Source organism: Schistocerca americana, chromosome 2 (assembly GCF_021461395.2).
Source record: "Schistocerca americana isolate TAMUIC-IGC-003095 chromosome 2, iqSchAmer2.1, whole genome shotgun sequence".
NCBI classification, from domain to species: domain Eukaryota; kingdom Metazoa; phylum Arthropoda; class Insecta; order Orthoptera; family Acrididae; genus Schistocerca; species Schistocerca americana.
In genome coordinates this window covers 386,110,513-386,137,349 of record NC_060120.1, presented here as the reverse complement: position 1 = coordinate 386,137,349, position 26,837 = coordinate 386,110,513, and the positions used below count along the sequence as shown (strand labels likewise).

At 42.6% G+C, this 26,837-nt stretch overlaps 1 protein-coding gene across 1 annotated transcript in view; it reads right to left on the bottom strand.

Moving 5' to 3' along the window:
- LOC124595348 (POC1 centriolar protein homolog A-like) overlaps window positions 1-26,837 on the bottom strand; it is a 132,773-nt gene that overhangs the window by 11,702 nt on the left and 94,234 nt on the right. The window contains exon 5 of the mRNA XM_047134062.1: window positions 4,604-4,774. Coding sequence (XP_046990018.1) covers window positions 4,604-4,774 — 171 coding nt within the window. The remainder of the gene's footprint in view (window positions 1-4,603; window positions 4,775-26,837) is intronic.

Sequence of the window (26,837 nt, the reverse complement as noted above, 5' to 3'; positions counted from 1 at the left end):
CGCATTGCTGGAAACCAAGTTTCCTGAAGAGCAATGCAGAAGAAAGGGTGAAGGCTGATAAGTTGTCGGAGCTCAGCTAGATGGTGGAAGAAACCGCTGCAGTTCCACTGGAGGATGATATTGTCCATGGCTGAGAAAGGCGTGAAGGGACTGGGAAGGCAATTTACGCCACTTGTTCACTCCCTGCCACCGATTCAGAACCCGCACGAGTGACATCCATGGCGTCTGAGGGACTGGCGAGATCCAGGTCTTCAGCAGACGCCAGAATCTCAACCTCGTCCTCAGAAGCTGAGCTTGTAGGAAGCGGTGGGATGGGTGCCACCGCAGTGTCGGGATTCTTGGGTACCTTTTTCTTTTTCAGCTTATTTCGCTGTGCCTTCGGTGGTTCAGGCTGGGAGGGCTTCACTGGGGCAGTCTCAGGGACGGACGACGACCGTGAGGCCCTACGACCAGGGACCGGTGGTTGGTTGAGCCACTTGCGGGTGTCTGCTTTTGTACCCGTCAGAACTTGCGAAGGGAGGTCCCCAAGGGACCCCTTCCTGGCGAGAGGAGCCGAAGAAGTCTTATGCTTCTCCGGCTGGGAAGGGGGAACTGATGTCCCCAATGGTTGGGGGCCGTTGCTCCTGAAGTAGATGGAGCAGGAGCAACAGGGAGTGAAGTGCCCCCCACCATCAAGGGGGCAGGTGTGGTTCTCTGGCTCTGAGAGCTAATGGGGTGTGGTGCAGCTATGGGAACTGTAACAGGAGCGACAGTGGCAGCATAAGTGGACGTCATGCGTACTGGATGCAGTCGTTCAAACTTACGCTTAGCCTCAGTGTAGGTCAGCCTATCCAGGGTCTTGTATTCCATTGTTTTCCACTCCTTCTGGAGAATCTTACAGTCCAGCGAGCAAGGGGGATGGTGCTCCCTGCAGTTGACACAGATGGGAGGCGGGGCACATGGAGTATCAGGATGGGATGGTCGACCACAATCGCGACAGATGAGGGTGGAAGCACAGCGAGAAGACATATGGCCGAACTTCCAACACTTGAAGCACCGCATCGGGGGAGGGATATAGGGTTTGACATCACAACGGTAGACCATCACCTTGACCTTCTCAGGTAATGTGTCACCCTCGAAGGCCAAGATGAAAGCACCGGGGCAACTTGATTATCCCTTGGACCCCGGTGGACGCGCCTGACGAAATGGACACCTCGTCGCTCTAAGTTGGCGCGCAGCTCGTCATCGGACTGTAAAAGGAGATCTCTGTGGAAAATAATGCCCTGGACCATATTTAAACTTTTATGGGGCGTGACAGTAACGGAAACATCCCCCAGCTTATTACAAGCGAGCAAGGCCCGTGACTGGGCGGAGGATGCGGTTTTTATCAATACCGAACTGGACCGCATTTTGGACAAGCCCTCCACCTCCACGAACTTGTCCTCTAAATGCTCTACAAAGAACTGAGGCTTCACAGATAGAAAGGATTCCCCGTCAGCTCTGGTACAGACGAGATACCTCGGCGAATACGATTCACTGTCATTCATTGCCTTTCATTCCTCCCATGGTGTGGCCAGGGAGGGGAACGATTTGGGGTCATAAACGTTACCTTTAAAATGAGCCCTCGAACACTTGGAGACTGCTGGTGGCTGGCCACCAGCAAGAGATGATGTGCCACGCTTCATTGCATGTCATCCACCCTGATGCCACCTACTCCGACCAAGGGCCCTCCCCATGGGCGCCACCCAGCCACAGCAAGGGCCACCTGGCAGGATGGCCATTGCCGGGAGTCCTGATGCCCCAGGGAGATGGGCATCTACTCCTTGGCATACATGGGGAGTAAACGGCGCAGGCATCAGCAGAGCGATCCCTGTGTTGTCAGGGCGCTACAACCAGCAGGGTACATGGCGGCCCCACCACAACGGACTGGCTACTGTGCTGGATTTTAGGTGACATGTAGTCCACGGTCGCCGTTAGTGCAGAAAGTGGCATTGCACATTGCATGGCGGAAACTGCACGCAGGATCGTATCCATGCCCAATAGATGGAGAGCAGGCAGGACTGCAATGCAACAATGAATAAGCTGGCGAAAGATCTCAACGCAAGATGGACGCAAAGCACCAAGTAAGGTGCCCTTCCCCAATCGGCTCGCTCTTCGGAAAAAATTTTGAGAGATGGAGGTCAAACCCAACAGGGGACCATCACATAAGGCCAAAAAGTTTGAGACTCCTTTTAGTCGCCTCTTACGACAGGCAGGAATACCGCGGGCCTATTCTAACCCCCGAACCCGCAGGGGGGTGCAGTGTTTTATTTTTAAATATAACAGAATAATATTGTTGATTTTATGCATCCTTCAGATTCATTGTCATCACTCTTAATGTGTCACCAAAAGACTGGAGAAAAGTCACATATCGCGCTAAAATGTGTTTGCTATTTCTGGAGGAAAGATGATCAGTGGGCAACAAAACTGTCATCATTGGTAACCGCAACTGAAATGGCAGTCTACAAATTGATAAGATATAGTGACATTGACAGCAACATCACCGTGGACGGTTACTGTCTGCTGAGGTAATGAGTAGCACAGGTTAAGACGAATATACTGTACATCCTATTCCTCATCATATTCTAAATGGGCAATGGATTTGGTGGCACACACAGAGAAGTATCATGTAACAGTGCTCCCTTGTAAGAGTACTGGATTACATATTATTACTACCCCACCTCCCTGTTTCTGAGGCTTAAAACATGGTGGTGCTGCCATCCTCGCCAGATCCTCAGTTTACTTTGCTGAGTAACACATTTTCAGTTCTTTTTTTGTAATAACAGCTTCTTACATAGACAAATACGAGGGCAAATCAAAAAGTCTTTGCCCTATTTTTATTTGGCAAAGTAAGGTAGATACTGGAATGATTAATATACATCCTATTCTATGTACATTCCACTATTTTTCCACATAGTCCCCACATTGGTTCACACATTTGTCCCATTGCAGCACTAAATTTGAGGTGCCACTGCAATAGAATTTGTCCGGCTGACTATGGAACCACAGTTGGACTGCTGTCTTGGCTTCATTGTGAATCACTGTCCTGCCAGGAGCTTCTTCAGCAGTCTGAAAACTGTTTAAATCACTAGAAGGCAAGGTCTGGACTGTACGATGGGTGGTCCAGAATCCCCCAGTGAAATGCCCAGAGCTTTTTGGTAGTTCCAATTGCCACATGTGGTCTCACACTGTCATCAAACAGAATCACATTGTCCATATCGCGAATTCCTTGGCGCCTTCACCTGATGGCAGCCCTCAGATGTGACAATTTGAAATAATAACAGTCAGCATTGATGGTTGCACCTCGTGGCATGAAATCCAGCAGGGTCCACAGCTATCCCAGAAGGGTTTTAACATCATTTTCCCAAAAGGTGGTGCTGAACGGATTTTTTTTTTTTGTCACAGGCACACCTGGATGTTTGTACACCATGCGCTGCTGTTTGGATTCCAGCTTGAAATGCAGTATCAACGTTTCACTGCAAGTAACAATATGGTCCAGGAAGCCTTCACCCTCCTTGGAGTACCATTTCAGACAATTCAATGAAGACATCATTCACTTGCCTTTCATCATGTCATCCAACTACTTACATCCCCACCAGCATGAACCCTTCTGATACCCTAAGGACCTATGAACAATGACTTAGGCACTCCCATACGATATGCCAAGCTCCCAGGAAATGGCCATGATGTGCACACACCGGTATTCTTTCACTATTGCATCCATGCAAGAACTGTTGTCATCAGTCAGCGACAAATACGGCCTCTCCGACTACTCATTGTCATGCAAGACTTCATGGTCTTTGTTGAACTCACAACACCATCACCCCACAGTTCTCAAAGCAAGACAGTTTTCTCCATATATGGGTTGCTTTTCCCTGTAGATCTCGATGGGCATTCACCTCTTGCTCCATAAAAAACGAATCACACTTCGTTGCTCTAATGCCGTGGACATGTGAAGCACAACTGCCAGATAATGTCAGCATGAACCAAGAAAGGTCCAGTGCTGGGACTGGATGTGTTGACTTCACATTTACATCTGTAATTTGGCTATAAAAAATAAGAAGAAGAAAGAGAAAAAGAGGGGGGCAAAGGCTTTCTGATTTGCCCTCGTACACTGGTCTCCAAATCTACATAAGCTCAAAGCTTTTCTTAACCACATGCATATATGTATTACAAGAGATGTTATTTTTATTAATTTTTTATGGACAGATATTTACATTGTTTTATGTTCAAAGTAAGTGAATATCTGCCATTTTTTTCTAAAACAAATCTTTTTCATCTGCTCATTCCCTAATTAATTACAATGGAAAAAATAAAAAAATTAATTAAGATGTCCAACAGAGAGATACTTAATGAAGCTGGTTAATCTGGACATTCTGCCACCTTAACTTTCAAGTGAATTGCTTCTGAAAATCCAATAACACACAGTACAAGTTTTAGTGTGCTGTTATAGAAAGTTACTCACACATGAGCTTTACAAATGAAAGCTATTAAAGTATCAGTTTTTAAAACTGAAATTATTTCTTAAGAAGTGAAAAGGAGGACTCACACTCAAACAATCTGTTGTTGTATGGCCAATACTTACAGGAACATCTGGCCCCACATTTTGACGAACACTCTTCCGTGCATCAACTGCAGAAAATTTTATTGGATCGTTGAATGCTGTTGATGATTCTTTTATTGATGAATGAGAAGAATGCTTCAGATTTTCTCGGAGGACTTCTTCTTTGTCAAAGTTAGTCTTCCACACTAAAACCTGAAAGGATATAAAGGGTAAAACTATTATAGCCACAAATTTGCATGGGTGCTGATTTTGATACACCAAATAATTTGAGGATTACATTCTTAACCGTAATCCTAGCAAACAGTGTCATGGAAATCACTCTGTGCATGTTTCCAGTTCAGAATGAAGCAGTCATTAATAGATAACATGACTGTTACATTTATCCTTAATTATAGTTTAACATAATACTGTGACCCGGAATTCACACAAAAAGTGAGAGTTGCTACTGGCAATTGTACCCAATGAGTTGGTGAAATTATTTGTGAAGTGACATGGAAACAGTTTAATACACTTACTACTCATAATTTCACTCCAAGAATGGCTGATAGCAACACTGCGTTTCCTGGTGTTGGGAAGAAATTACAAGGATTTCGAATTTTTGACAGCAAAGTCCAAACAAGCATTGAATGTAATAATACCCGATATATATATATATATATACACACACACACACACACACACTACCCTCTTGTAACCGCCCCCCGGTGTAAAACCTGTCCCATGCACCCTCCCATCACCACCTACTCCAGTCCTGTAGCCCGGAAGGTGTACACGATCAAAGGCAGAGCCACGTGTGAAAGCACCCACGTGATTTACCAACTGACCTGCCTACACTGTGAAGCTTTCTATGTGGGAATGACCTGCAACAAACTGTCCATTCGCATGAATGGACACAGGCAGACAGTGTTTGTTGGTAATGAGGATCACCCTGTGGCTAAACATGCCTTGGTGCACGGCCAGCACATCTTGGCACAGTGTTACACCGTCCGGGTTATCTGGATACTTCCCACTAACACCAAACTGTCAGAACTACGGAGATGGGAACTTGCCCTTCAGTATATCCTCTCTCCTCGTTATCCGCCAGGCCTCAACCTCCGCTAATTTCAAGTTGCCGCTGCTCATACCTCACCTGTCTTCCAACAACATCTTTGCCTCTTTACTTCCGCCTCAACTGACATCTCTGCCCAAACTCTTTGCCTTTACATATGTCAGCTTGTGTCTGTATATGTGGGGATGGACGTGTGTGTGTGTGTGTGTGTACAAGTGTATACCTGTCCTTTTTTTACCCCTAAGGTAAGTCTTTCCGCTCCCAGGATTGGAATGACTCCTTACCCTCTCCCTTAAAACCCACATTCTTTTGTCTTTCCCTCTCCTTCCCTCTTTCCTGATGAAGCAACCGTGGGTTGCGAAAGCTTTAATTTTGTGTGTATGTGTTTGTGTGTCTATCAACATATCAAAACTTTCGTTTGGTAAGTTACATCATCTAAATTAAATCATGCATTAATTACAAGATGTTACACATAATATTTTCACTCTTTTAAATGTGTTTGGAACTCCATATATTCTAATAAATTTTGGGAGTGGTCAATGGCACATCTTTTACTTTGATTCTGAGTATCTGTGGATTTTCAGTCCCACGCCTCAAGTCTACCAGCAACCTGTAATAAACTTTTTCACAAATTAGAGATTCATAATCAATATGGAAAATTTTACTATCAATACAGTGATAGTGAAGTGTATGTATTACCTCCGATTCCCTCTTTTCGTGAACCACATATTCGATTGGGGGGAAATGTAACAATACACAAGTATAAGAATACGTATGACCCTGAAGGCATTGCTGCGAGACAACCTTTATCAACTTCTGACTGCACTTTTCTGTAGAATAAAAACTTTTTTCCTTTTACTGACACTGCCAAGAAAGATTATGCCATACGGCAGTACCGAGTCAAATTTATGTTAGCAGTTTTTTATACAGGTCAACATAATAACGCAGATTTCTAGCTGGCACAGAACTAGTAATTTTGCTGCAGTCCGTAACTATAAAAAAGAATTTCAGTGAATTCAGCAACGAACTCCCTACGGCACTGAAGCACATCGATACTGAACAAACAGCTGACTCAAAACACATTTTGTGCACAATATTTGTGGTGATCTCCTGTCCACAGCCAATGATTTGTCTGTGTAGATTTGAGCAAATTTTCTCAAACCTCCAAGTTATAGGTTTGAGTACATTGCACATCTGTTCAAATCTCCTGTCTACATACTATAATCTGTCTGTGCAAATGTGATGCACACTTAGTGGTCTTAAAAAGATGAAAAGGAAAATGTAGGGAAAGATACAGATGGACAACGAAAGAGGTATAAAGGTGGTGCATGATGTGAAACAATAACAAACAACAAGTGACACGATATTTAGCACAGAAGGGAGCCATGTGGTGATATAAATATGTCAATGGAAAGTTCTGACACAATGCAAATATATAGGAGCAAAGGTAACAGCTTGCCAAATGACAGAGGCACTGAGTAATAGAAATGCACATACACAAAACTTGTGCCGACAGAATACATAATGGCAGAATTGCAGTTTAGCACATTGACTGGGATGAGAGAGTAACACCATAGCTCTAATGCTCTACTGATTTATTTTGCCTTTTGTTTTATTTAATGTTACATCATTGAGCTTCTGTAAATGTGTTTGAATCGATAACACAAAATTGTATACTCCTTTCTTTGTTAAAACTCTAATGTCATGATTTGATTCTATGCAATCTGTCATTTAAATTCTTTTTCCCAATTGAAGGGAGACAAAACTTACCGTGTATAATTGTAATTTTATTTAAATAATTTTTATAGAAATGTGAATATGTGCAAAGGTGCTGTTTTATTTAAAATGTTTGTTTGTTGTTCTGTAAACTGCTGACCTTCACTTAGGGTTCTTAGTTATGTCATATGTAAAAGGTGTTCTGGTTCCCTTTGGGAACGGAACTGTGTAGCGTGTGCAAATTGTGGTTGGCCTAGGTAGGAAAGGTGGAACCAAGAGTCAGTCGGGGACGAGCTACTAAACTATCAACTGCTCAAGTAAATGTTGGGTTTCGTGCTGGTTCCGAGAGAGGCTTTTCCTGACGCTTTCTAATGCCACCGATGGATGGATGAAGAGCTGGATATTTTCTGACATTGGTATCTATCATCGCCACCAAGAAATGACAGAGTCCAGCAATTATACCTACAAATCCTCGTACTAACATGCAATTGCCACCACATTGCACAATCACTGTAACGGAACACTATAATAATGTACAGTGAAGGATCAGCTTATTGGATGTGTTAGTGTGCTCAAATATGAGGTAATTTATAACTGAATTTATGTACCAACCTTGATTTTTTTCCCTTATCATAACACCTCTCAGGTTCCTCTCCGTTTGAACTAAAGTGATTACCGAGTGTCCTTACTAAAAGAACATTAAAGCCCAGTGTTTTGCTAATTAATGCCTCTTTAACATAGTAAAAAGAAAGTTAAAGTTAATGTGCCAAGAGTGAGTTAAAGTAAATGATGCTTGCTGAAAATAATTTTCCTATTAAAACTGCTTATTAACTTCAAAATCAAAAGTTCTCAAGACTGAGGCTTATAAAGTTTTGCTTTGTAAATGATCACATTGCTGTCTGCTGTAAATCACAAAAGGTGAGCCAGTATCTTACAAATATGTTAATTTTGTGTCTCACTGTAGTAAATGTGGAAAACTGCACTTGTGGAAAGTTATATACTCGTGCTTGCTAAGCACTTGTTACTTTTGGGTATTGAATGTACATATTAATAGTCTAATAAGATCCACAGGTTATCCTTTATGGTCATGATAAATAACAATTAATAGAAAGACCACTATTTATGAAAACAATAATTTCTTTGTTCAAAAAGACAGTGAGAAGTAACCTGTTAGTGAATTCCATTTAACTTTCATTCTAAATAGAATAGTATTTAGTTGAAAGATACTTAACCTGTGACCAGTTCATAATTTTGCAGTGAACTACATTTATAATTTTATGTCAGCTAGGAAAATGTTTGAACAATAATACTTAACCTATGTCCAATTAATGAGTCTGCAGTGAATATTAATAGTAATGTCATAAAGACCATTCAGTTTGAATAAGCCCTGAAAGTAATAGTGTGTTTCGTTATCTGTTATATTTTTGCAAATAGTTTGTGCTGATCTAGCTGTTAGTTACAACCTTAACGTTAACATATGCAGGTGTCAGAGTTCATTGCACTTGTGTGTGGTAAAGTATAGGTTGTGTTTGTCTGTTAAAGTTACTAATAACTATTTTCTTGAACACGAATGCTAATCATTCTCTTGCCTAATTAGGCTGGTGACCGTTTTCTTTATCCTTTGAACAGTGTGGATAGGTTAAATATTATTTATAACTGTTTAAATATTTACGTATTTCTGACTTTCACTTCCGATAAGCCACCTCCGTTAGGTACATCACGGTCAACATAACAAAATTCCTCTCAGAGGGTAACACTACTCTGTTGCTTTATACCATAATTACTTTAACAGAATAGTTCCATTTTACAAACTGCCTCCAGCTTTGAGGTTATGGTACAGTGGTACAGCAGTAGCGGACGATAGTGTTATAAGAGATTGTATCAAGTAGAGTTGGAGAGGGAACAACATAGGTAGGCAGCAAGATGGTAGGTTGGGGAAGGGTGGTTAACAGCTTGTAAAGATGCAGTAGATGTACGGGAAAGGAATATGAGAGGGAGAGGCAGCAGGTATACACAATACGAATGAGAGAGAGAGAGAGAGAGTGAGAGAGAGTGAACAGGAAGGAATACGACACACAGATGCTGGTGCCAGGTTAGTTCATCAGCACATAATGAAGAAGACATGAAGGAATGGATGAGGAGGGGGTGAAGGAACAGAAGGAGAAGACTGTAAAGAAGAGGGTGTGGGTCAGTCTGAGTGAGGTTAAAGAGTTCTGGGACAGAGTGGAGGCGTGGGTGGGGGCAAGGGGCTAGTAGAGGTTGAGCCAGGAGTATTATGGGAATGGAGGAAGTGTTGCAAGGAGGACTCCCATCTACATACCTTAGAAAAACTGGTGTTTGGGGGACAATCTGGATGGCACAGCCATTGGAATTGAACAGCTTGTGCTCAGCAACATGTTCCACCACTGGGTGGTCAACTCTGCTCTTGGCCCCAGTTTAGCAGTGACCATTCATTCGGATGTACAGCTTATCAGTGGTCACGCCCACAAAGAAAGCTGTGCAGAAAATGCACATAGATGATATATGACATGGGTGCTTTCACAGGCGGCCATGCTTCTGACGGGATAGGATATGCCCGTGACAGGACAAGAGTAGGATGTGCTGGAAAGGTTAATCCAGCAGGTCTTGCACCTGGGTCTTCCACAGAGTAATCCCTGTGACAAGGGGCTAGGAATGTGAGAAGCATCAGTCTGTGCACCAGGTGTGGTGGATAGTGCCTGTCTGTGAAGTCCTTAGTGAGACCATTAGTATGCTGGGCAAGGAAATTCTGATCACAGCAGATGCACCATCCATATGTGGCCAGACTCAATGGAAGTGAATTTCTGGTGTGGAAGGGATGGACGGCTGTCAAAATGCAGGTACTGTTAATAGTTAGTGAGCTTCTTATGGACTGAGGTATAGATAGAGCCATCATAGATGTAGGAGTCAACATCCAGGAAGGTGACACATCGATCTGAGGACGACAAAGTGAGGTGAATGGAGGAGGTGTTGGGGGGCTGTAGAGGCTGTGGATAGAGGGTCTTGGCCTTGGGCCCAGTTCTCATCAATGAACCTGAACCAGACAAGGGGTTTGATGTTTTAAAAAGCTAGGGCGCGTTATCTGGATGAACCACAAACATGTTGGAATAGGAGGGTGCCAAGTGAGTGTCCATATCTTCTGCTCGAAGGAAAAGCAGTTGTGTAAGGATGTAATTAGATGTATAAGAGACAAGATGATGGGTCCAGAGTTTTAAGGACGTTGAGAGAGAGAGTGTCTGACAGTGACAAGACCATGGGCATGAGAGACGTCGTTGTACAGAGATGTGGCATCAACAGTTATGAAGCGCTTTGTATCTGAAGTATGAGAGGATAGGCTGCTGGGGATTGGATGGAGATTTTGGTCCCCAACAACAGAGATTCTTTCAGTGGGGGTACAGTAACTAGCATTCAATAGTAGGGCATTCATGATTGTTGAGTTTATGGATTTTGGGAAGGTGGATGTGCGAGGGTCATTGGGGTGAGGTGGGAGATGGATTCAGGGGAGAGATTCTGGGATAGACCCTAGGATTTGCACAAGGATTGGAGTTTATGTTGGACTTTTGGGATAAGATCATTACACCAGAACTTGTAGGTGGAGGACTCAGACAGTTTACAGAGATGTTCACTCAGTTAATTGCTAGGATTCATGACAACAGTGGTGGAGCCTTTGTCTGCAGGGAGGACAATTAAATCACATTATGCCTTAAGGTAGTGGATGGCTGTTTTTTCTTCCATTGAAAGGATTGTGTTCCTGGGGAAGGATGGTAAAGCCAAAGTGGAAGTCAAGAATTCCTGGAACGTACAAGAGGATGGTTCACTGGGGGAGGAGGAGATTCACTGTTGGACAGTGGTGCGAACTGAGAGAGGCAAAGCTCAATGGTGGGATTAGTTGGCTTTTGTCGAAGGAATTGGTAGCAAAAATGTGTTTGCACTGTAGAAATCGGGAGAATGAGAGTAGGTCTTTGACGAGTGCAGCATGACTGAACTTGGACGTGTCAGGAGAAGGGGAGTAGGTATTAGACAAGTCCAGCACGACTGAACCTGAGTATGGGGCTGTTCCATCACACCTTCCAATCCACTCCTCCACATCATTTTACTGTGCACTACACAAAAATACCAGTGCCTGTGCCTATGTGTCACACCATAGCTTCAAAAAGGATTCCTCTGAAAACCAGCACGTTTTCAGTCTTGTTTATGTGCCTGTCTTCAAATCAACATCTCTAGTATTTAGTGAGCTGTTATCTTTATAGATCAATTGTCTTAGTGTTTTTCTTGAATATCTCAAAACCTGCAGCTTCTAGTGAACACTTTTTCCAGTACAATATTAAACTGCACTAAAATTCCTCCAGAAAAGGTCCTATTCACTTTCCTCGCAGATATTTAAAAATAATGTTTTGACAGGAAAAAACTGATGTTTGATGTTAAGTGAAATGGTTTCAGAACAAAAATTAAATGTGTGTATCACATATAAGTGCAGGAGAACCATATTAAGGGACAAAGTGTGTTCTACGAGTCTGATGGGCTGGAGGAGGTGGAGGGTGAGTGTAGATGCATGAGGGAAGGCAGGTAGCTAGATTGTGTGCATGAACTTCCCTCCTTTTTAGGTATATGAACTGAACAGTGAGCAGCACTTGGGGTGAGGGAAGTTGCTTTTCCCAGGAAAGAATGCTACAGCTGCCATACAGGACGATTAAGAATCAATTTCCCCTTTAACAGTGTAGAACAATGAGCAGAATTATATAGAATCTGTCCATACGATTTTCTTACATCTGCATTATTAGCAATTCATATCTGTATTCACTGTAGTGTTAACAATATTGTGGAAAGTGCTGCTTACTACTCAATGCACAAATGACATGTTGAGTTGCAGAGAGGCACTGTTACACACCAAGCTTACGGCGTAAGCCTTCTTCAGAAAGGAAAGGAAACACACACGCATTCACACAAGCAAGCGCACCTTGTGCACATATAACCGCTATCTCCAACCACAATGCAGGTGGAGATACCAGTCGAGTGCTTGCTTGTGTTAATGTGTGTATTTCCTTTCCTTTCTGAAGAAGGCTTTGGCCGAAAGCTCAATGTGTAACAGTCTTTTCGTTGCCTCTATCTGCAATTCAATGTGTCATCTTTACAGTGAGTAGGAATCTATCCTTTTCATATTCCAACCTGGAATTTCCATTGTTTTATTTCAATGTGGTGTTAACACACTTTGCGGAAAATCAACACCCTGCTCCATTTCAATAGTGTCTTCACACTGTGTTGCCAGTGATTCATAAGGAAAGCTGCAGAAGGGTCAGTATAAGTTCGTTAAATACCTGCAGTGGCAAAGAGAGAGTGGGGAATCTCCAGCTTGCAGACCTAGAAAGGAGGGAAGTTCGAGGTCACAATCTCGCAACCTGCCTTCTCTCATGTGTCTCATTCGCCCTCTCCCCCTGCCCCCTCTGTCCAACCCACCACACCCCCAGAAGGCAGTCTATCCATTAATCTGATTCTCCTGAATTCAGATGTGGCACACACATTTAATTTTTGTTCTTAGCCTACTGCATTTAACAACAAACATCAATTTTAAACTGTTACAACATGCTTTTCAATAACTGTGGTTTTTCCATCCCTACCACATGGAAACTACTAGCAAAAACAGAAAAGAGAGAGAGAGAGAGAGAGAGAGAGAGAGAGAGAGAGAAGGAAGAAGAAGAAGAAGAAGAAGAAGGGAGGAGAGAATAGGAATTTATTGCAGGAAATATAATGAAGCTGAGTTTTGTTTTTGGAATCATTCTCACTAGAATCCATGGGTTTTGGGGTGTTCAAGAAAAATGTGAAAGTGATCTTTAAATGTCTGCCTACCCCTATGCTCACATCTCACTAGTCAGGATTGATTGTATGTTGTCCAGGACACTCCCGCCTACACTGTACAAAAATTTGTGAATACAGGTATTTTTTACCCTATTCAACCTCTTTATTTTTACTGACGGGACTACCATCACTTTGAGTATCAAAGTGGATATACCATCATTATTACAGTCATTAGTCCACCCATCTTTCCAGTAATTTGGATGGCATGTAAAAATAAAATAAAAAAATTATGTCAAATGAAGACATGATTTATGTTTTTACCGAGCTATTAGCCTGCCAATGCTCTTACCTAAGCCTTACGAAAACATGGATTTTTAAACTGGTGAACTGTGCCAATCAAGTCAAACTGGACTGGTAAAATGACTGTGACAAATAATTAAAAGAGACACCAAACTGTTTCTTCCGGACAAATGTTTCCAGTCTCTTGATCAGTCATTCAAATGATATAGTATTGCAAACACACACACACACACACACACACACACACACACACACACTATTTTAATGCTGAAAGGAGATACATCTCTACAGCATTATCAAAAGAAGTGTCTGAAAAGCTTTAGGAGATATATGAAATTGTGAAATAATCAACAAACAGAATAGGTGTGGTAGACTGCATACTGATAACAGTGATTATAAGTATAATCCAAACTGAGAGGTCATTGTTGTTCTGAACAAATTTTTCCTAAAAGAAACATCACAATGGAATGAGCAGGTGACAATGCGTCCCCTAATGTGCAATATGTTACTACCAAATACTATCACATATTTGCAAGGCCAAAAGGTGAAGCTCTAATGCATAACTTGAAAAAGCCATTTGTAAATAAACACAAAAACATGTCCTGATTACTTTGGTCTATTACTTATCTCATTTTAAGTATTTTACCATGACTGTTCATAACAATGAAAGTCACCTCAAAATTTGACATAATTAACCGATCTTAAAGGGCATCCATCCACCATGCATCTGCAAAAAAGTAGTCACTTGTTTCAATGTAAGCCACATAATTTTAAACCAAAAAATGTAGGTGATAGACTCATTCAAAGCTTCAACTTTCCAAAAGCTTCTCTCCTTTGTTATGCAGAGGCTCTCCTCACAAGAGGCTGTCAAACTAGTAGCTCCATGATTCCTCATGGAGGTCATGGTTGTTGCTGAGAGACCTATCTTTACTCTTTACAGAGTACATGCCAAGCTGAAGCTAAGTCTGCCTGTGAGGATGGCACAGATCGTATTATTGCTATTACGCTGCCTAAAACGAGACTTGGATTTGAATAGGAATCCTGGTCTATCACAAAGTTTTAATTTTCAGATTTATTCAGCGCAGTATAGCAGAGTGTGTGGGACACCTCAATTAACTCCAGATGGGACCCCGAAGTTTTAGTACAGGACCCAAAGAAATGCCTCTCACAGATGATTAATTTCTTGTTCCTGGGATTCATAGGTGTGTAAAATTTTGTAAATGACTTCATGTTATCTTTTGACTGCAAAATTAATTTTACAGTTAAAAAGTGACCATGATGTAATTTAAAAATACCACAGATAGCACTATTAAAATCCAAGTGATAAACTGCTGATGCATTCACACTAAAATTCCACAGTTTGAATCACTCCTAAAAACAGTGGAGGTCACATAATATTATGCACAGAAAGCTAAATAAAATCCGAAACTGACATCAGTGAGAATTTTAGGGTAATAAATCTAAATGTATATAATAAAGATAGGCTAATAGGAAATAAGAGGTTGGATATTTGTCGCAGCAGACAAGAAATTTGGGTCCACTGAGACAGAAATTGAAGCTGCAGGAGAGATTATTTCAGCAGTACTCAGTATTAAGGGTGAGCATAAACTACAATTGAGTATTACTTCATACCATCAAATTAAGCACCAGATGTAGCCTCAGCTCGCTATTAGGTGTCCCCCCAATCATACTATCATCATTACAGGAGACTTTCATCATCCAAAAATTGACTGAAATAGTTTACATTTTATAAGTGGAGGCTTGGCAAGAACTCTTGTGAGACAATATTACAAGCCTTCTTTGGAAACTACTCAGAACAGATAATTTGGAATACAGCTCATGATGGAAATAAATTAGTGCTAACATTTTTAACAAAGAGGCCTGACCTCTTTACGAATGTCCAAATTTAAGATAGCTTAAAACTGAAACAAGTAGTAATGTAAGTGATAAATTATTGACCTGCACATAATGAAGACAGAGAACTTTGTTAGTTTTAGGAGGCATTCTTATTCTATAGAATGTGCAGAAGGGGGGCAGGAGGGGGTGGTGAGTGTTCTTCAGATCTGAAGAAAGATTGTCTGTCTGCTCTCAGTTCTCAGTAATGCTGGCAAGGTGGATGGATCAGATTCACAACTTCCTGTATTCTTCACAGTGTTCAAATTTACAGTCTGAGTCATTCACCATTTTCATGCTACATGTGACCAAATTTGGAAAAAAACCTATTGCAAAATTTTTAAGCATTTTGTGACTGCAATAATTTTTTAACAAAGTATATTGAAAACCCTTCAGTAGTTTCATACAGAAGTTATCTGCAATCAGTTCTACTGGTTTGCAGCAATGATTTGGATTATTCTGGAAGTTACTAATATGGGAATGTGCCGTAAAAAATGTTTGCATTAAATTTGAGCAGTGTGACAGGATGCTTACATATCAATAACTTCGAGAATACTAACAAATAACTGTTGCAGTTATGTAGAACTGGGAACAAGTAACTTCTCTGTGGAACTACTAAATTACATCAACAGATTAAAGCTGCTGCTGTTACAAAATGGCTGAAAAATTGTTGAGACTGATTTTTCCCCAACTTTGACCTCATGTACTTCATGAGTATTCATTAGAGACAGGGGTATCACCAGAAGTGCCCAAGGGCTGTATGGTAGGATAGCTATTATTTTCTATATACATAAATGATCTGGTGGACAGGATGGGTACCAATCAGTGGTTGCTGATGATTTTTTGTGTACAGGAAGGTGTTGAAATTGAGAGACTGTAGGAGGATAGAAAATGACTTAAGACAAATTTCTTGTTGGTGTGATGAAAGGCAGCTAGCTCTAAATGTACAAAAATTTAAATTAATGCAGATAAGTAGAAAAAACAAACCCATAATGTATAGATACAGTATTAGTAGTGTCCTGCTTGACACAGTCACGTCGTTTAAGTATCTGAGCATAACGCTGCAAAGCAATATGAAATTGAACGAGCACGTGAGGATTGTGGTACAGAAGGCAAATAGTCAGCTTCCGTCTATTGGGAGAATTTTAGGAAAGTGTGGTTGATCTGTAATGGAGCCAGCATATAAAACACTAGTGTGACCTATTCTTGAGTACTGTTTGAGTATTGGGATCCACACAAGGTTGGCTTAAAGGAAGACATCAAAGCAATTCAGAGGCAGGCTGATAGATTTGTTGCCGTTATGTTCAAACAACACAGAAGTATTATGGAGGTGCTTCAGGAACTCAAATGGGAATCCCTGGAAGGTAGGTGACATTCTTTTCAAGGAACACCAGTGAGGAAATTTAGAGAACCACCGTTTGAAGCTGACTGCAGAATGATTCTAATACCACCAACATACATTTTGTGTAAGAACTATGAAGATATGATACAAGAAATTAGGGCTCCTACGGAGGCTTATAGATAGTCGTTTTCCCCTCGCTCTATTTACCAGCAGAAAAAGAAAGGAAATGACTAGCAGTGTACAGGGCACCTTCCACCCTGCACTGTTTGATGGCTTGGGGAGGTGTAAGCAGAGAGTGGTGAATTACACAGCTTTGAAATCTGAACAGCGTATTGAGCACAACAAGCTGTGTATCTGATCCAAATATTTGCTTCTGATTGCAACTGTTTTAAATTTTAAACTGTCATTGAACTTTTATGACATTTTGCAGCCCATTAATGAGTCATGTAAAATCATGACTTTCTTGTATCCTGAGCTAAATTTACCACAGACTAGTTTTATTCTATAAGGAACATCTGTCTAAATTGTTTTCAAACTGAAGATGGTCAGGTAAAGACCACTGTTGCACTTGGTTTGGATATATTCCATAACAAAATACTATCTCAAACTGGCTGTACAAATATCCAATAAGATTTGGGTAACATTTCATAGTGGCACAAAGATTGGCAACTTGCTTTAAATGCTCATAAATCTACAACTACGCACTTCACAAAATGCAAATCTATATGGTATTCTCTGACTACTACATCAGTTAGTCTGAACCGAAGTCAGTTAACCCATAGAAGTACCTAGATGTAGCAATTTGTGGTAATATTATGTAATATGATCATATAACTTCAAGCATGGCTAAAGCAGATGGCAGGTTTCAGTTCACTGGTAGGCTGCTGGGAAAATTCAGTTAGTATACAAAGGAGATTGCTCACAAAACCACCAGGCATCCCATTGTATGTATTGTATGTTAACTGGGAACCTAGAAACAATGGAGAGGCTCCGTCCCTGCCGCAGCTGCAGTGGTCCACAATGACTACCACAGTCCACTTCACCCCTCCACCGCCCCACACCGAACCCAGGGTTATTGTGTGGTTTTGCCCTGGTGGACCCCTCCAGGGAACATCTCACATCAGATGAGTGTAACCCCTATGTTTGCATGGTAGAGTAATGGTGGTGTGCGCGTATGTGGAGAACTTGTTTGCGCAGCAATCGCCGACATAGTGTAGCTGCAGCGGAATAAGGGGAACCAGCCCACATTCACCGAGGCAGATGGAAAACCACCTAAAAGCCATCTGCAGACTGGCAAGCTCACTGGACCTTTAACAAGTCCGCCAGGCATCCCATGGTAGACTATTAAAGTGTGACAGAGCCAAATAGGACTAACAGGAGTTATTAAACACACATATAGCATGAATGGTCACAGATTTGTTTGAAACAAGGGAGAATGCCACAGAATCATTGAAAAATGAAGATAGATGTCAACTATCGCACAAAAGCCTATTTATGAAATTTCAAGAACCAGTATTAAGCGAGAAATCTAGGACTATATTACAGCCCCTACATGTCACTCAAAGAGAATGTGATGACAAGATTAAACTAGAATGAGATTTTCACTCTGCAGTGGAGTGTGCACTGATATTAAACTTCCTGACAGACTAAAACTGTGTGCCGGACCGAGACTCGAACTTGGGACGTTTGCCCCTTGCGGGTAAGTGCTCTACCAACTGAGCTACCCAAGCACGACTCACAGTTTTAGTCTGTCAGGAAGTTTCATATCAGTGCACACTCCACTGCCGAGTGAAAACCTCATTCTTGAAACATCACCTAGGCTGTGGCTAAGCCAATTTCCGCAATATCCTTTCTTCCAGGAGTGCTAGTTCTGCAAAGTTCACAGAAGAGCTTCTGTGAAGTTTGGAAGGTAGGAGACAAGGTATTGGCAGAACTGAAGCTGTGAGAACAGGTCGTGAGTCATGCTTGGGTAGCTCAGTTGGTAGTCACTTGCCCGCGAAAGGCAAAGGTCCCAAGTTCGAGTCTCGGTCTCGCACACAGTGTTAGTCCGTCAGGAAGTTTCAAGATTAAACTACTTTACAGTACACACAGAGGACATTCAAGCAGTCATTTGTATTGTGCTCCATACAAAAATAGAAAAGTGAGATACCCATGCACTAAACAGTTGTTTGCAGAGCATCAACGTACGGATTGATGGTCTGCATAAAATACACAGTTCCTTTCTCAGCAACAATTCTGAGTTTGTGGGTAAATCAAATGAAAAGCTGTATCATTTTTCTCAGTAGTGCTAATTTATAGAGCTGTGGGTGAGACAACATAGCTTGGTAGGAGAGTAGAGTATGGACGAGTTGAAGCTTTGAGTCAGATGTGAAGAGTGCTCTTGGGTGGTATGAACAGTAGCACACTGCCCATGAATCAAGGACCTCAGTTTAAATCCTGGTGCAGCGAACAGCTTTAACTTGTTACGTATATTCAATGCAACATATACTATGTACAGATTAAAAGATCACTTCGTCATTGTTATGCTATTGTTTCAGTTTGCGTGTTTCTGTTTATTGTATTCTGCATGAAAAATAAGTGTGTAGACACTACATACAAATCACATTCTGTTATAAATTGGCTGTAGGACTATTATACAGGGTGAGACAGCTAAGTAATAACACCCCTTGTATCTCCCCAACCGTAATAGATACAAAGATGCCATTTAGACAGTGAATTGCAGGGACAGGGGCTACTTGAATACATCACATTTCAAGTTTGTGGTATTTTTTTATTACAGAGATATGAGGCCATTTTTTTTAAATGGAGCCCTATGTTAAATTTTGGTGTAACACGATGGGCTTAAAAAGACGATTACAAACATGTGTATATCATCATATTTAGGCGAATAGTTTCTGAGACACAGATATGTTCCCGTATCGTATTCGTCCTTCGCAGCGGCATTGTCCAATGTTACCTTTCCTGCTGAGGCACTGGGGAACTTAACAGGGAAGGTGTTGTTTTCCTGCTTCTCGATAATGCCACAAGGTGACGCACGACGTAGCTGGAGAGAAGGGTATAAATGTGCTGCTGGGGTAATGAGACATCACATTTCTGTCACAGTTTCTTGGAGCAGACATTTACACCAACGTAGAAAAGTTAGAAATGCTGCTAGTGTATGGTAAAAACAGAAGAAATGCTGTTAGAGCAATAAAGAGATATGGAGAGCCGTATTCTGATCGTGAGCATCCTACACGCCAGCTTCTTGCACGTATTAGGAAGAAACTACTTGAATCGCGATCATGGAAAGCCATAAAGAGGACAAGGCAGAAAACTAAAACTGCCTAGGTACATGAAGAGGGTGTTCTAGCATTGGTGCATAATGACCCTACTGTTTTGTTGCGAATGTGGAATGTGGTATAAGTCAGAGAAGTGTTCTACCATATTGCACCGGCACAGATTTAACCCATTTCACCTCTCATTACATCAAGCACTCTCCGGTGTGGATTTCGAACGGCACCAGGAATTTTGCCGGTTTGCTCTGCAGCGCCTACAAGATGATCCAATGTTTTTTTCAATGGGTGCTTTTTACTGATGAAGCGACTTTCACCAACAACGGTAATGTGAATTTGCATAATATGCATTACTGCTCAATAGAGAACCCTTATTGGCTTCGACAGGTACAGCATCAGCAACTGTGGAGTGTTAACGTTTGGTGTGGCATCACCGGAAATGTCACTGTGGGGCCGTACGTCATTCCGGGTATACTAAATGGCAATAACTATGCACAGTTCCTGCGAAACATTCTACCCATTTTGCTGAAAGAGGTACCACTAACTACACGTCAGTGCATGTGGTTCCAACATGACGGCTGTCCTGCTCACTCCTCCCATGTTGTTACAGAGCTGCTTAATGAAAAGTTCCCGGATTGTTGGATAGGATGACATGCTGAAGTGAAGTGGCGAGCCCAGTCTCCTGATTTGACCTCACTTGATTTTTTTCTGTGGGGAGCAATCAAACAAAGTATATGCTCAAATACCAACTATGTCAGACAATATGAAGCAACGTATCATCGAAGCATATGCCGATCTCTCACGTGACACCCTAACAACCGTTCACAAATCACTCAAACGGAGATCACAAATGTGCATTGCAGCAGAGGGGAAGCATTTTGAGCACATGCTTCAATAAAGTTTTGTATCATGTACAGCACGTATGTTGCATCTTTATGTGTATTTGCTTCGTATTGTGATCAATAGTAAATATTTACAAATAAAAAATACGTATGAAATAATTGTGACCAATAAGGGCCTCCTCATTTACATTTGTACTTCTGTTACTTAAAATGTCTTAACATCTTGTAGTATTTTAATACTGTATGTTGTCTACTATTTTGGTATCACAGTTGTCAAATAACTAAATAATATTTGCGTGATGTCAACAGTTAATTTTTGCGCAAAATATCGCAGTATGTATTACTATTGTCGGGTATATGGGCGTGTTTGTGTAAGGACGGACTTGCGACGTTTACCATGTATTCTAGACAACAGGAAAGGTTGCATTGGACAACGCCGCTTCGAAGGACGAACACGATACGAGAACATATCTGTGTCTCAAAAACTATTTGCCTAAATATTATGATATACACATATTTAAAACCGTCTTTCTAAGCCCACCATGTTATGTAAAATTTAACATAGGGTTCTACACTCCTGGAAATTGAAATAAGAATACCGTGAATTCATTGTCCCAGGAAGGGGAAACTTTATTGACACATTCCTGGGGTCAGATACATCACATGATCACACTGACAGAACCACAGGCACATAGACACAGGCAACAGAGCATGCACAATGTCGGCACTAGTACAGTTATATCCACCTTTCGCAGCAATGCAGGCTGCTATTCTCCCATGGAGACGATCGTAGAGATGCTGGATGTAGTCCTGTGGAACGGCTTGCCATGCCATTTCCACCTGGTGCCTCAGTTGGACCAGCGTTCGTGCTGGACGTGCAGACCGCGTGAGACGACGCTTCATCCAGTCCCAAACATGCTCAATGGGGGACAGATCCGGAGATCTTGCTGGCCAGGGTAGTTGACGTACACCTTCTAGAGCACGTTGGGTGGCACGGGATACATGCGGACGTGCGTTGTCCTGTTGGAACAGCAAGTTCCCTTGCCGGTCTAGGAATGGTAGAACGATGGGTTCGATGACGGTTTGGATGTACCGTGCACTATTCAGTGTCCCCTCGACGATCACCAGTGGTGTACGGCCAGTGTAGGAGATCGCTCCCCACACCATGATGCCGGGTGTTGGCCCTGTGTGCCTCGGTCGTATGCAGTCCTGATTGTGGCGCTCACCTGCACGGCGCCAAACACGCATACGACCATCATCGGCACCAAGGCAGAAGCGATTCTCATCGCTGAAGACGACACGTCTCCATTCGTCCCTCCATTCACGCCTGTCGCGACACCACTGGAGGCGGGCTGCACGATGTTGGGGCGTGAGCGGAAGACGGCCTAACGGTGTGCGGGACCGTAGCCCAGCTTCATGGAGACGGTTGCGAATGGTCCTCGCCGATACCCCAGGAGCAACAGTGTCCCTAATTTGCTGGGAAGTGGCGGTGCGGTCCCCTACGGCACTGCGTAGGATCCTACGGTCTTGGCGTGCATCCGTGCGTCGCTGCGGTCCGCTCCCAGGTCGACGGGCACGTGCACCTTCCGCCGACCACTGGCGACAACATCGATGTACTGTGGAGACCTCACGCCCCACGTGTTGAGCAATTCGGCGGTACGTCCACCCGGCCTCCCGCATGCCCACTATACGCCCTCGCTCAAAGTCCGTCAACTGCACATACGGTTCACATCCACGCTGTCGCGGCATGCTACCAGTGTTAAAGACTGCGATGGAGCTCCGTATGCCACAGCAAACTGGCTGACACTGACGGCGGCGGTGCACAAATGCTGCGCAGCTAGCGCCATTCGACGGCCAACACCGCGGTTCCTGGTGTGTCCGCTGTGCCGTGCGTGTGATCATTGCTTGTACAGCCCTCTCGCAGTGTCCGGAGCAAGTATGGTGGGTCTGACACACCGGTGTCAATGTGTTCTTTTTTCCATTTCCAGGAGTGTATTTAAAAAAAACAAAACAAAGATTGCCTGCCTCATATCTCTGTAATAAAGAATAGCACAGACATGAAATGTGATGTATTCAAGTAGCCCCTGTCCCTGCAATTCACTGTCCAAACGGCATCTTTGTATCTATTACGGTTGGGGAGATACAAGGAGTGTTATGACTTAGCTGCCTCACCCTGTATAACTGGACTGCATGTTGTGCAATAGTGTTTCATATGTTGAAACTGCAACTCTTAGCACACTCCACACCTTAAAATACTATTACATATAAGGTCCATGAGAAAGGCAATAAACTACACCTAATGCAAAGCCATAAAATGTTCATAGCGATTGAAGTCACAAATCAAATATACGAAGTACTCTTCCTAAATTACTGGTACGAGAACATTTTGAGGGAAGGGCAATGCAGAGAATTCTGGTTCTGACAGAATGGAAGGTGCATTTGATAACTGGTGCATCTCTTTACCATACTTCTTGTAAAATTTAGCTGGTAAGATTTACTGTCAGCGAGTAATTGCCCCTTTTAGCCAAATGTCGGCCAGTTCATTCCCTGGGATACCCACGACTTGGGGCCTAAAGAAAACTGAGCAGGCAGTATGACTGTTGTCAACGAGAAGGTCATGAACAGCGGAGACCATGGGGCAACAAGAGTAACATCAGTCAATGGCCTAAAGAATGCTCACTAGGCCATTACATATTAAAACACGATCAAGGGAAGCTCATTTCATAAACTGGAGGGCTTTGTTAGCTATCAGCTCCACCATAAAAAAAACTACAAGTTCCCTGCAACCAATGGTGTTCCTCATCAGCTTGAGAAGTGAAAGCATATCACATCTTATCCATGGTTTTAGAACATCAGTGTAAAAGATGGTAACGCCTTGGAACCCATTAAGAACTGAACGTAACAGACACTGAAAGGTCATGGGGGTGACAAACATTAGGATCTTGCAATAGATTGATCCTAATTTGTGGCTTGTGCATCAACCAAGCGGGGTTCGCAACAAAACATGGGAAGCACATTCCAAGTACAAGAAGCTGAGATCATGGCAGTTGCCTGTGATGTGTAAAATGACTGATAATCTCACCTGAGAGTGGGTGTCAGAAGGTCGATGCCCCTCATACGCAAAAAGAATGGGATATTAGGATGGGAACTGAAGAGGGACGGCACGGAGACTGTCTACGGGACAAGTCTGGATGGCGCCAGTAACCAGTCGAGCTCTACAATGACTGACTGCATCTAACAACTTCAATGCTGAAGGTGCCACTGAGCCATAAACCTGCAACCACAGTCCAGTCAGGATGAGACCAGGGCTCAGTAAGTAAGAGAAGAGAAGCACAGCCCGTGCCTCAAGAGGTATGAGCAAGGAAGATTAGTTTCTGCATGCAGCTCTTTGGTGGGCGAATTTAGGGCAGCCAAGTCAGCTTTTTATAAAAAAGGAGGCCCAAACAGATGGGACTGTGCAACAATGTCCAAGTGCTGGGCACCCAAGTAGAGTTCTGGTTCAGGATGGACAGTGTTATGGTGCCTGAAATGCATGACCCGGATTTTTGCAGGAGAGTAGTGGAAACCACAGGAAAGTGTCCAAATGGAGGCCCTTCGGATAGTGCTTTGGAACTGATGTCCAGCCGAGGCTGCTGAATGGGATCTGTACCACATGCGAAAGATGTTGACATACAGTGCAGGGATGATCAGCGATCCAACAGAGGTCTAGTCCACTGATGGCGATGAGGAAGAGTGTGACACTCAGTATGAAGCCCTGTCGGATGCTGTTCTTTTCAACCCATGGACAGGTGACTGAAGTATCAACTGTAACCCAGAACAACTGGTGGGATAAAAACTGATGAATAAAAATAGAAATGAAGGGTAAGTAAAACGCAATGATGTCAAGGACTGTCATATGCCTTAAGGGATCAAAGAAGACTGCAATCAAGTGTTGGCATTTCGAAAAGGTGAGGATCATGGCTCCCAGAAACCACAAGAATAGGGGGACAAAAGGCCCTGAGATTCAAGAACCAATCATAATATGTGGCCAACCATCCTTTCAAGCTGTTCTCAGAGCACTTGGTTGGCAGCTGTCATGAGATGTTGGGTTTTTGCCTGGCTTAAGGATTGGGACGACGATACTATCTCACCATTGTGAAAGGAAGACGGATCCTAGCCAAATACAGTTGAAGACCCTTTGTTTGTGCAGCCCTTGAGTAACGTTCAGGTGATGGGTCATCTGATCATGAATTGAATCAAGGTCTGGCTTATCATGAGACAAGGAAACAGCCTGTGGCAGTTTCCAATCAGTGAACTGTTTATTTTATGATTTGGGTTTATGATTCAACACAAGACCAAAGTATAAGCATCAGAAGCATCACAGGAGTGATGGGACATGAAGTTTCAAGTCATACCTGTTGACCACGACTAAGTTTTACCAGAAGGACATTCCCTTCAAACACTGAGATGAAGGCACCTATATCTGTTATACTATGCTTGGGACCTTTTTGGACACGTCGGACAAAATGTATGCCTTGATACATTTGTCTGTTTAGAGTGTAAGGTCTTTATGGAAGATGATTTCTTGGACCATGTTCAACGTTTTGTAAGGAGGAATGGTCACTGGTAAATCATCCACATGTTCACTTGCCTGAAGAGTTGTGGATCGTGCAGCAGAGGAGCTTTAATCAATGGTGAGCGACTGCGCATTTTGCCCAGTGACTTAACTTCTCCAAACTTATCTCCAATATGCTCCACAAAAAATAATGACTTTGTTGCAGTAAAAGTATCCACATCAGTTCAAGTGCATACTAAGAATTGGATTAATTGTTTTCCTCCTAGACATCAGGCTTATCGGTCTCCCAATGGGATAGGCAGGGCAGGGAACACAGTAATGTTACAACTATCTGCATTAAAATTTCTATACCTGTCTGATGAGACAGTCCAATCAGAATGGCCTAATACATTTCATGTGCGAAATGTCCATTCTGAAGCCAATTACTCCAATCAAGGGCTCTCCCCACAGGAGCCACCCAGCCACAGCAAAGGCCATCTGGCACAATGGCTGTTGTGGGGAGTTCTGATACTCCAGGAAGTTGGTCATCTGTTCCTTGGCACTCATGGGGAGCTAGAAGCTCAGGCTTCAGCAGCGTGATCTCTGTGTTTTCAGTGGGCCCAACCAAAAGGGTACATAATGACCCCACCACACTGAATTGGCTACTGCATTGGCTTTGAAGTGCAAATAAGAGAAGCTCTTGTGTGCAGATCTTAAACACAGCTTGCAATAGGCGCTATTTAAGGTCTTCTCCCCCAGTCAGTCCACACTACAGAATAATATGGAAAATAAAGGTCAAACCCAGAAGGAGACCACAAATTACATCAGCCAAAAGGCAGTGAGTGAATGAATGAATATTCCGAGAAAGGTAGGCATAACCTAGGGAATATCCCGGTCAACATCAATGGCTGCCACCACAAAAAAGAGAGTAAGAAACGGAGAGTCAGAGACGAGAGATTGCAGCACTGGGAAGGAAGGAGATTAAGATGACTAATTTCAATACTGGGTTGGTGACAATCCTAGACAAATCCATGGAAGATATACATAGAGTAAAAATGTTGTAGGGTGGTGTCAGCTGGAGGCTATGGAAATTACTAGATCACATGTCATGGAATTGAATATCAACACACTACAGTCAATACTACACAGCAATGTCTTAAAGAATCTCAAATCCAGAACCCTGGAAGAGTGAGTTTCCAAATTTGTCACATAAGCAAGGTGGTGTCATAGCACGTATGACATACTGCAAACCTTTTTATCTAATGTGTCAATATAAACCTGTCTGCACTCACTTCCTCCCTTTCTCTTGGAACTACTAACCCATGAGGGTTGGCTGAAAATCTAACTAAAACACAACTGTATTTTTGTTTCATAATCACAGTCACTAGCCAATATATATATATATTAACTGTAATTGTTACCTTACAGATTTTCCTGTCTATTGTGTGTACATTTCTATTTTAAGGTGGGCACTAACTGTGCTTTTGTGTGTATTTG